The sequence below is a fragment of the Malaclemys terrapin genome, chromosome 7, assembly GCF_027887155.1.
Source record: "Malaclemys terrapin pileata isolate rMalTer1 chromosome 7, rMalTer1.hap1, whole genome shotgun sequence".
Taxonomy (NCBI): Eukaryota; Metazoa; Chordata; order Testudines; family Emydidae; genus Malaclemys; species Malaclemys terrapin.
The window spans coordinates 120,639,908-120,652,190 of NC_071511.1; the positions used below are offsets into that span (position 1 = coordinate 120,639,908).

Sequence of the window (12,283 nt, forward strand, 5' to 3'; positions counted from 1 at the left end):
CAAAACGAAACCATCTTGAGCCTCCACCCAGAAGTCTGGGAAAACTAAACCAGTGGCTCTGAACCTGTCCAGACTCCTCTGAACCTTCCCTTTCAGGAGTCTGATTTGTCTTGTGTACCCTAAGTTTCACCTCACTTAAAAACTATTTGCTTACAAAATAAGACTTAAAAATACTGAAGTGTCACAGCACACTCTTACTGAAAAATTGCTGACTTTCTCATTTTTTACCATGGAATTATAAAATAAATCACTCAGGATATAAATATTATATTTGCATTACAATGTATTGCATATGGAGCAATATAAACAAGTCGTTGTCCGTATGACATTTTAATTTATACTGACTTCACTAGTGCTTTTTATGCAGCCTGTTGTAAAACTAGGCAAATATATAGATGAGTTGATGTACCCCCCGGAAGACTTCTGTGTACCACTGGCCCTGTACCCCAGGTTGAGAACCACTGAACTAAACCCCACCCTGGGTGCCTGTAAGGCTACATCTACACTATGAGCTAGGGGTGTGATTTCCCCTGCTCGTGTACACACACGCTGCTCTATATACACCTCTACCTCAATATAACGCTGTCCTCGGGGGGCCAAAAAATCTTACCACGTTATAGGTGAAACTGCGTTATATCGAACTTGCTTTGATCCGCCGGAGTGCGCAGCCCCACTGCCCGGAGCACTGCTTTACCGTGTTATATCCGAATTCATGTTATATCGGGTCGCGTTATATCGGGGTAGAGGTGTACTAGTGCAAGCTCTCATCAAGCTGTGTAGACGAGCAGGGAAATCACACCCCTAGCTCACCGTGTAGACGTAGCCTAAGAGGCAACACTTCCCCACTCGCAAGCACTGAATCTGTTTGTAACAAGCTGTTAAAACTGTTTTATCTAAGGAGAGGAGAAGCAACAGCATTAATTTGGGAAAACACCTTACCAGTGGCTCAAAAGTATACAAACTATAAGTAAACCCTCTATGTTGGGCAGTAATCCTTTGCCTGTTTCCCTCCTTGCAGTGTAAAAGTCCAATATATGACTGTCCCCTCTCCCTTCACTGCACCACACTCACTGATTATTGACTGAGGTCAGCAAAGTCCTTAGAGTCCAGGTGCAGGTGGATTCTATGGGGTGGGTGGGTGTGGCGGGGCGGGGGGGGTCAGTTAATGCTTCCACCCCTGCTGCTATTCTGCTGTTGCCTTTAGCGGCAATGCTGTGTGCTGAGGGTTCCATTACCTAGCCCAGTTCTTAGTGATTTCACTGGGTCGTGAGGAACCTCACTGCTGTGCCATCCCTGTGTTCTTTCACTGAAACACTGGCCCCACACCAGGTCTAAGACTCAGCCCCCTAGACCAATTTATTGGCAATTTCAGTTCTAGCGATCACTGAGAAGAAACAGAGACTCTCAGTTGAGTCTGCTCGGCTCTGTCTTTAAATACTGGAGGGCTTGCGCTACAGGATTAAACATGGCAGTGTAGATGTTCCCACTTGGGGTGGAGCCCAGCCTCTGAAACCCTCCCTTCTCACTTGGGTTCCAGAGCCCAGACTCCAGCCTGAACATGAACATCGATACGGCTATTGGTCAGCAAAATGAATAAACTAATCAGTTGGTTAACTTGGTCTCTGAGACATGCTGCTACATTTTTTGTTTTGTAGAACTACCCTAATACTGTTTAAATGGAGTCTGCAACTCTCCTCCTTGACACACTTGGCTGTGGCTTTATTACCCCATGCTTAGTGAGTGAAGTTCAAGTTAGGGTGACCCTCTCAATCAGGCCACATATTGCACAGTTCTGCTGTCCTTTAGTCATTCAATAAAGATAACAAAATTTCATTAGCCCTGCATCCAATACTTAAGTAAATTTTAACCAAAAACAACCAAAATTGATCAGTTTGGCAAAGAAGGTGTATGTAGTGATCACTTAGATAAAGTGGGTGTGTCTATGCAAATACAGTCTGCTCGTGAGGTCATTTGGAGGAGAGATCTCATTCAGACCACTGGCCGAGAATTAAAATGTGTGCGCTGGATAATTCCACATAAGCAGGAGGTAGGGGAAACAATTCAGCTGTCTGCAGCTGCCCTTTTCTTGTCCCATAACTGCCTGAAATTCAGACTGGCAGCCCAGGTTGCCAGCCCATTCTCTGAACAGTGACAGCACCAAGGGTTTTGCCAGTGCATTGTTAACAGCGATTGAACCCTAGTGTGAAATAATAACTGAGGAGGGTCCAAGACAAAAGTGTCCATCCCTAGGGCTGTGTGGATTCAAGGTTAAAACAGGTGATGATCTCATGAGATCTCAACCCAACATGGCAAAAGTCTCACCCGATAAGACTTTGGAAGCATCCAAAGGAGAAAATAGGCCCCATCCATTCATGAATCTGGCCCAGAAGCTGAACTTTATGAAATTTCCACGTGTTCATAAGTGCCTTGAAGGCAGGCTCTGTACATCAGCTGGACAAGACAGCCTGATCCCCCTGCTGGCTCTGCGCTCCAGTGAGATGGGACTGTCCAATCTGCATCCCCCCACTGGCTGGCTCCATATTCTAGTGAGAAGGAATGGGATGGCCCAACCTCCCATGGGCTGGCTTCGTGCTCCAATGGGAAGGCATGGGACAGCTCAAAGACCCCACCCACTCCTGGGCCAGCTCCACTTTCCAAGGTGACGCCCCCCTCAAGACTCTCCCTCCTCCCCCAGCCAACACTACATTCCGTCATGACAGAGCAAACACACAGCAGTATTTTACAGGCGCTAAACAATAAAGTTAAGGGCTATCTTTGAAGGTAATCATTGTGCTTAGAGGAAGGGTAGTCCCATGTCATATTTCAGGATGTGCACATATCACCTCTGAGTACTGGGAGGGAATTCCCTTCATCCCTCCATCCCCTTGATGCTCCCTCACTGTGCATTACTGAGCAACTAAAAAGGTATGCTATAGGTTATTTTCACCTTCCTTTCAAGCATCAGTTGTTGATACTGCCAGAAGCAGGAAATCAGACTTCATAGCCCGATTGTCTGATCCGGCATGGCAAACCCTACATCCTTCCCCTTTTTGCCCACATAAATCATACCCGTAGCATGTACAGAGACTGCCAAACTGGGTATTTGTGTCTGTGACTGCCTGCTGCACACCCACCGCAATTAGTTAGGTAGGGGTGCAAATACTCAGGCTTACCCTGACAACTGCATGCATCAAAGTGCAGGCGCTAACTTTTGGGCACAGCGTGCGTCAGAGGAAGGGAAGTTGCCCTTCTGAAAATGTACCCCACAATGTCAAAGCAAGGTCTCTGGCCTACTTCCTAAAGCAACCTGTGTTTATCGAATTGCCGATATTGATTAAATGTACATGGATCCCTGCTGTTTCGTTACACTTTGGTTGATCTTGTTTGGCAAGGTACAGCCACAAATCCAGAGGATAATGAATTACTCGGGGCAGGTAATTCAATTTGCTGACTCAAGTTAAAGGGCCTGTTTTTGATCCACTGGCATTAGTGGAGTTGCTGCTGATTCACAGCAGTGTGAGATCCAAATGAGGCACTAGAGATTTTCCTTAAACCCCTCATTGGTTGTTGAGAGAGAAAACAATGGTGTCCAATGAGATTGCAATAATAAATGCACGATTACGTTTCTCACCCGCCCACATCAGGAGACCTAGACAGTCAACCCCGCCGGAGCGAACCATAAGGAGAAATGAGTTTGTTTGCACTCGGCCTCATTACCAAAGCTCCAATTATTTCAGCATCGCTAGAACATGCTGACCCAGGACAGGCACAGTAGGAGATGCTCTGGGTCAGAACTGCAGAGTGTGTGCAAAGTTACTCAGCACCTGCCTTTAGTACGTCTGGTTATAATCAGTGCCTTTGGGGGCTCGCGTACCATCTTGAAGAGCCTGGTCTGAAAGCTCAGACAGAACAAGAATACAATAGAATGCCAATAGGCCCCGCTGACTTTCACCATCACCGGCAGATACCTGAATGTATGTACTGCGGTGCTTTAACACACAAATCTTCGGCATTCCGGGCCATCACTACAATTCACCTGTCGCTGTTTGTCTACATAACCAGGCAACAAGTATTTCAAGCAAACATATCCTGGTCGCAGTCCTGCCTGGTTTGCCCACATCCGCTGAGCTCTTCATTTTACCGTATCAAGAGGCCACGGGAGAAAACAAAAGACCAGCAGAAGACCTAGAACAGGTATTGTTTCCGTTCGTTGCAGAAATGCGTGTGTCGGCACTGGGAAGGGCAGCAGGGAAAAGATTTCCAACGCAGGCCTGAAAAAATACTTAAGGTGCAGTTACATCCGCTCCACTGGGATCAAAACCATCGTCTTGGTCCAGGCTAAGTCCTTGTTGCTTTGCCCTAAAGGGGAGATGAAGCTGCAACTTGGGACTCCCATTCAGCAGGGAATCCCGCAGTGATGTAAAGTTGGCATAAATCCACATCACCTCCTAGATGGCATTCCAAGTGGGTGGGGATGGGCGCAGGCATGGCCGGGATCCCTAGAGAACAGTTCCTGCTGACATGAGTTAGAACAACCCTGGGAGGAGCACAGCTGGTGAGGCATGGAGAGAACCTGGCCAGGCAGTGGGAAACAGAAGCAGCTGGTGGAACTTGATAGTTCATAGATGCATCGATTTTTAAGGTTGGAAGGGACCATCAGATCATGTACTGCGTAACACAAGCCAGAGAATTCGAGCGTGTGGAACGTTCCGACTCTGCGGGGCTAGAACAGGTTAAAACCAATCCGAGGCATAACTTGCTGTGGATTTTAAATGAAAATGTGAAATGTGGCTGGTCTGCGAGGTGTCATCGCTGTGTCTGTTTGCGCAGGAGTGGGTGCCAAGTCTGGCCTGAGCAGGGCTTGAAGGTGCCTCATCCCCTGCCTTAGGGCCAAGTCCCCAGCATTGTTGAGCTCCTGGATGGCAAACGGGGCCCAGCATTTGCTGGCTGCTCCATGGAATGAATAAACTAATTCTTCTCCTGGCAGCTAAATCAACCTTATTTTTTCCCTCCCTTTCTGTTAATTTGAGGTCTTTGCCGAGTGTGGCCTGGAACTTATTCCCACCAGTGTCAGTCTCTTGCAATGCTTTGAAAACCCTCTGTTAACCACACCCTGTTAGCCAGGCTCAGAACTGTCTGGTCACCTACATTGTCATGCTTACCCTTGCTCAGCCTCCATCTTCCTTAACAAACTACTCATCTCTGTAATTTTCTCCCTGTGCAAGTATTAAACACCCGGGAAGGAGATTTACTACCCTGCAATCCCCACCCTCCCCTTTTCCACACTAAATTGGAAAGGAAGGCAGTGCATAGACTGTCTAATTTACTGCTGACCCAGCTCCCCTTTTTCACTCTGCTGCTTATTGTATTCTGCAAATTATTGTACATCTCTATATTTTCCCCTGGTAATCCCCAAATCTCCATGGTCATAAAGAAAGGAAACATTGGCATGCTGTCATAAGCCTTTTCAGGGGAGAGGAGAGCTACTTCTTTCAGTGGGACTCCAGCAGCATCTCTGCTATTCATCCTGTGGGGGTCAAATTGTAACCTTTCCTGTTATAGAAATTATTGCCAATTCATAGCCAACCGTTTCCTATGGAGCTGCATCTTTGCTGCTTCCCACCTGGCTGATAAAACATGTATTTTGTTTTGCGAGCTACAACTCCCCTTTCCTAGTTGGTCATACAATTGGTATTGTTTGCAGTGAGAATTGTTTGACGCAGGCTCAGTATGTCTCACTCGGCATTCAGAGCTCCTGAGACTTGCTCTAATACTGTACAGAATCACAGGTCCTCCACTGCCCCGGGTTGTTATGAGGGCCTGCACTAGGTCAACCTGTAGCTAACCCCCTGCGGTAGCATTTGGATTGTCCCCGAGTTCATTTCTGAACATTTTATGCTGATGTTTACTGATGACTGCCTAATTTACTCCCTTAGTACTTGATATGCTTTGTTCTCTTTCTACTACAGATCTTCTGCTTTTCATTGACAGGAGGTTTCTGAACTTAAAACTCAAATGCACAGCTACAAAATGGGGGATAACTGGCTAGGCCAGGGGTTGGCAACCTTTCAGAAGTGGTGTGCCGAGTCTTCATTTATTCACTTTAATTTAAGGTTTCGCGTGCCGGTCATACATTTTAACGTTTTTTAGAAGGTCTCTCTCTATAAGTCTATATATTTTATAACTAAACTACTGTTGTATGTAAAGTAAACAAGGCTTTAAAAATGTTTAAGAAGCTTCATTTAAAATTAAATTAAAATGCTGCCGGTCTGGGGTTCCTTCCGCTGGCTCCTACCAGCCAGGGTCCTGGCCGCAGGCCCCGCTCAGCCCGCTGCCAGTCTGGGGTCCTGGCCCTGCCCACATAGAGTGGGTACCTACCTTCTCCCTGGTTCTGGCCCATTCTCTTCCTCTCTCTCTGCACTGAGCTGAGGGTGGGGGTGCACTGAGTACAGGGCTGGGGGTTCAGGGTCTGGCCAGGAGCTAGAATAAGGGAGGGGGCTCAGGGTTGGGGCAGGAGGTTTGGGTGTGGAGCACTTACCTGGGCAGCTCCCATTTGGTGTGAGGGGTGCAAGTGGGAATGTGGGGGGGGGTGTGCAAGAGCTCCCATTTGGTTCTCAGGGTGGGGGGTGGCGATGTGGGGGGTGCAAGAGTCAGGGCATTGGGTGTGGGGAATGCAGGAGTCAGGGCAGGATGTGTGTGAGGAGGGTGCAGGAATCAGGGCAGAGGGTTGGGGTTGTGGGGGAGGGTGAAGGGGACTGGGGTGTGAGGGAGTGCAGGGGTCAGGGCAGAGGGCTGGGGGGTGGGCTGGGATTGGGGGGGTGCTCCCAGCCCTCTGCCCTGAGCGGTTCACGGCAGAGGGCTGGAGGACTACTTCCTGATTCCACCCCCTTTCCCCAAGGCCCCGCTCCTGCCTCTTCTCCGCCTCCTTCCCGGTCTGAGCAGCGAGGGCGCTGGGTCTCCTCTTCTCCCCTCCCTCGCAAGGGCCATCGGCGGCAGGGAGGGAGAGGAGGCGGGGCACGACGCAGCACGCTGGGGGAAGAGATGGGGGAGGGGGAAGCTTGGCTGCCGGTGGAGCCTGCCCTACAGCAGCAGCCGGCAGGACCAAGCTTGCGTCTGTCCCCGGCCCCCGCCAGAGAGAGCGGTAGGCGGTGGGCGGAGAAGAGCGGGCTGGGCCGGGCAGGATTTTTAATGTCACGCTGCTGCCTGCCGGGGGCCCTGCCATCGGCCCCGCTCAGCCCGCTACCGGGGTTCGGCAGCGGACTGAGCGGAGCCGGCGGCAGCCGCAGTGTGCCATTAAAAATCGACTCGCGTGCCGTCTTTGGCCCGCGTGCCATAGCTTGCCAACCCCTGGGCTAGGCGGTAGTACTGCTGGAAAGGATCTGGGGGTTATAGTGGATTACAAATTGAATACGAGGCAACAATGTGACACAGTTGCTGAAAAGGCTAAGATCATTCTGGGTTGTATTAAAGGACTGTTGTATGTAAGACATGGGAGGTGACTGTTGTGCTCTAGTTGGCCCCGGTGAGGCCTCAGCTGGAGTACTGTGTCCAGTTCTGGGTGCCAGCCTTTAAGAAAGATGTGGAGAAATTGGAGAGAGTCCAGAGGAGAGCAACAAAAATTACGAAAGGTTTAGAAAACCTGATGTCGCCTTTTATCTTCTTTAAAGTGAATGTTATAATGTTGGAGTGCACCATCGTGGGTTCGGCTCTGGTGGCTACAGTTCCAAGCTCAGCAGAGTGAAAGTCACCTCTGCTACTTATTTCCGATTTAGAGTCTCTAGAAACACATAAAGACCAAGGATAGTGACCACGCAGACATTTACAAGTACAAGGTCTCGTCTGTTTTACAAGTTTTATTCAAGTTACAATTAAAGTTCTGATTACCCAAGCATATCGAAATTCTATAAAACCTATGCACAAGTTATACAGATGGTCATACTCACATCTTAATAATATTCTTAATCTCTAATGGCTGCCTTCCCAATTGATCATCAGTAGAGGGATGGTTCCTGCTGGAGTTTTCCCTCAGGAGCTCAATTTTCCTAATCTGGACACCCTCTTTTTATAATGTGATTCTGACTACATCTCATTAGCATTTATGCCCATAGTGCACCTTGGGGTTAGGGCATGTGTTTGAAAAATGTGACTACTGGGTATCTTGTAAGCAGAAAATTATTCTTATTGCGAAAAATTAGCAGTATCCCCCATTGGTACATCTTTTCCTGTAATCTTGTGGCATAGGGTCATTCTTTGGTCACTTACTTAGGCTTAAAAAATGCTTGACATATGTTCTAGTATGGCTAAGCTAAAATCTTACAGGCCTCGGCCTGTAGGCCTTGCATGTCATCCTTACTTACTTAGATACCTAATACATAATTATCCCTCGTAACTACTGATCAATCTTATACTTCTATAATCCTACAATTTAACTCTATTTTGCATACAGAAATTATATATGACATAATATGTTGGTTAATCATAGCCTCACACAATAAAGAAACAATAAACTAAAATCATCGGCTACACTGACCTCTGTGGAGAGACTAATCAAACTGGGCATGTTTAGTCTTGAGAAAAGAAGACCGAGGAGGGACCTGATAACAGTCTTCAAATAGGTTAGGGGCTGTTATAAAGAGGACAGGGATCTGCAGCAAGGGAGATTTAGGTTCAATATTTGGAAACATTTTCTGACTAGAAGGATTAGTTAAGCACTGGAATAGGCTTTCAAGGGAAGCCGTGGAATTCTCATCATTAGACAACATTTGTCAGGGATGGTACTTGGTCCAGCGTCAACGCAGGGCACTGGACTGGATGACCAGGTCCCTTCCAGGCCTACCTATCTATGATTCTGTGAATCTTGTAAAGCCTGTTGTGTGTGTGACAGAGAGAGAGAGCGACAGCACCTTCTATTTGTTTCTTCAAAGGAGCTCTCTGAACTCTGAAGTAATGTAAGATCAAATTTAAATGTTGTGATTTAAACACAATGATTTACAAAAACGAACGGACACAGAAAAGTTTTCATGAATAATTTAATAAAAAGAGTTTCTAAAGGGAGGATTTCAACGTATTCATTTATTGACAGTTGTTATGTTAGCACCCAGAGGCTCCAGTCAAGATCAGGGTCCCACTGTGTTAGGTGCTGTACATACACAGAGTGAGAGATAGTCCCTGCCCCGAAGAGCTTGCAGTCTAAAGAGACAGGCCAGAAAGGGGTGGGGTTCAAGACACAAATGTTCCTCTTAAGGAACAGCATTTCCCTCAGTTCAAAGGAACTGGAAAATGATGTGCATTCTAAACAAAGTGAAACTGACCAGGCCAATTGCAGTGTCTAAGCTTAATGAAATGCAACAAGCAAACAGCATACATTCACACCTGCCAAGCCTCACGCCTGTAATCCTCCCCTTGCAGCATCCAGCAGGTTGTGGCAACTGCACCACCTGGCTGCTGGTGACCACTGAGCCCAGGAACTCAGAGCAGGAAACTCTCTCCTGTTCTTTCCATGTCCAGCTGCTGGTGCCCAGATAGTGTGCAGGAGGAGAAAGCAGCCTGATTTGAACATGGGAAGGACAGGGGCAGGCTGAGATAACAGAGCTGCTGGGGAGGAAGGGAAAGGGCATTAGGAGGAGAGATGTCTTGTGGACCATACGATTCTTGACAGAGACAATATGTCTCTTCTCCGGCTTCCCCTTAGAATGGTGCATTTGTCACTTACGTTCTTGTTGGAACCGCACAGACAGACGTTGGATTTTTTCTGTACATACAGTACCATGGTTGTCATAGGTTTTTGCAGATTATATGTATCGACATGAACTGCATTCATTGTATTCCCCGAGGAGGAGAATTTCTCTTTAAATCAGTCTGATTGCTCATGACAGCTGAAAAAAGGGCCCTATATGGGGCTGGGGGCTGTTTCTCAATATGTAGTTCTCTAGATTAAAATCTTAATGCTCAATGAATGATGCTTTCAAGGATCTCAAGTTATTTAGGCCATTTCTGCTAGCTCTAATCAGTACAGGATTGTGTCCTTCAGCATCGTAACTCTGAGAATTGACACTTTTTCATCCCGCAGGATCCCCAAAGCACTTTACATGTGGTCCCTTCATTCACCACTGAAATGCAGCTGCTTCTCCGTGGAAAGGTGGCAACTGACACTCGGCTTACTTCTACAATTGTGTTGGGTGACAGCTTACCCAGTATGAACTGCAGGAATAATTTACACTCCCGGAGCATTGCTACTTGATTTACAATTTGTCAGGCCACCACTAGTAAGGCTCTACTGCACCTGCAAATCACAACAAAAGGGAAAAAAATGCCCTGGGACTCTTTGCATGCCGTGCTTGTCATTACGTCACATACCATGGACATATGTCAGAGAGGTGGTGGGTGTAAAATTCAGACCGACCTGCTTCAAAAGCACTTGAGCTGAGGGAGAATCTCTAGGTAACTGTTTCAGATGGGTGTAGTAATTTAGGATCACAAGTCCCATTGAAAGTAAGACACACTGGTGAGCAGTTCTGATTCAGTTTAGTAGAGGGTAATGACAACACAGCATACTGGCCTATTACAGTAGATGGTCTCCAAACGGGTAAGGTTTTTTGCAGTTTTGGTTATCTCCACATTGTGTTATCATGGGACTTGGAGTCAAACCCAGGAACAATTACTGGTACTTAGTCAAGTGAATTGTGGGCAGAAGTTTTAGGGGCACTGGGCAGCGCTGGAGAGATGTTTGCATACCTAGCGAGGGTTTTAGTGTTTGCCAAAACCTCTCCTGTTTCTCCAGTTACATTTGGTCTGCAGAGCTCATCAAATTATGGTACAAAATGAGAATCTAAAATGAGCCCTTGTAGTGAGCTGGTTACAGATATTCAAGGAGATGAGCACCAGTCACCACCAATGTTCCCCCAAATTTTTTAGATCCATGTGCGGAATTAATTTTGTTATGGAGGTGACGTGTCGCGGGGGTGAGGCAGAGGGGTTGGGAGTGTGGGAGGGGCCTCAGGGCTGGGGCAGAGGGGTGGGGGGGTGAGGTCACTGGCTGAGGATGTGGGCTCTGGGGTGGGGCTGGGGATGAGGAGTTTGGGGTGCAGTCTGCCCCGGGGCTGCAGCAGGGAGAGAGGACTCCCCCCAGCCCTCTCTCTCTGCAGCAGCCCAGGGCTGGGGGAGAGGCACGTCTTGCCAGCCACGGCATCTCTGGAGCTGGGGCTGGGGGAGAGGTGCTTCTTGCTGGCTCTGGCCACGTCGGGGCTGGGGGAATGGCGCCTCTCCCCGGCTGCAGCAGTGCTGGGATTGGGGCGCTTCTCGCCAGCCGCAGCAGCTCTGGGGCAGGGAGGGGAGGTGCCTCTCCCCCCTGCACACCTGTGCTGCCCTTGATAGCCTGCTGCACAGATGCGCAGCTTAAAGGGAACTTAGGTCAACACTGCAGGTGACATGGGATCACTGACAATGACAATGCCAGCCTACAATCAGCAGCCAAGCCGGATCAACATCTTGCAGCTATGTCTGGTCTCAGACAGCTAGAGAGACGGAAGATGGGATGGATGACAGAACAGCCAATGTGCAATAATGAATTGGGAGGATGAAAGGGCATTGGCCAATGCTGCACGCTCCACCTGGGAAACAAAGGAAAGTGAGGGGGTACCGACAGCCGGCTCTTACCATGTGTGTGTTTCCTGTGCTCCTTCCTGCTAATCCATTTCCAGTTCTACCTCATCTCCATGGCAGAGGGCCCTTTTCCATCTGTGACTATTCTTTATCTGCCTCCTAATTTTCCATCTCCTCCTAATAGATTTCTCAGCAAAATATCAGGTGTTATTTGCAATATTCGCCTTCTTACAGATCAATCATATTCCAAACATGCTCATCGTGACAATGTCCAGGCAGCAAGGGCTTGATTTTCAGAGGCGCTGAGCATTGGCAAATCAAACAGAAAGCATCTCTGAAAATCAGCCCCCACACACAGAATTAAAGATCCACATTAACTGCAGTCTACACGGATGCCTGTCAGGGACTTGCTTGCGCACACATCAGTGCTGGCAGCCCTGAGGACACTCAGAGATGTTTGCACTCGCTTTTTGAAATATATGGCCATGCAATGCCCCAGAAGTGCCTGTAAAAGGACTTTATCCCTCCATGCTTCTTGAGCAGCTGCTGTTGCAGAGCGGTGGAGTTTTTTTTCCCTCTTCTCTTCAGGGTCACTTGTCTGTGCAAAAGGATGACAAGTTGTTTTTCAGCTTGGGTGAAAGGTGATTTGTGTGCCCTAGAGATGAATCTCAAATGTACCCTA

At 48.0% G+C, this 12,283-nt stretch overlaps 1 protein-coding gene across 2 annotated transcripts in view; it reads left to right on the forward strand.

Annotated features, from left to right (window-relative positions):
* Nucleotides 1-12,283, forward strand: part of SORCS1 (sortilin related VPS10 domain containing receptor 1) — a 417,040-nt gene that overhangs the window by 389,756 nt on the left and 15,001 nt on the right. For both annotated transcript variants that reach the window (XM_054033265.1, XM_054033266.1), the window contains exon 23: nucleotides 4,063-4,194. In XM_054033265.1, coding sequence (XP_053889240.1) covers nucleotides 4,063-4,194 — 132 coding nt within the window. The remainder of the gene's footprint in view (nucleotides 1-4,062; nucleotides 4,195-12,283) is intronic.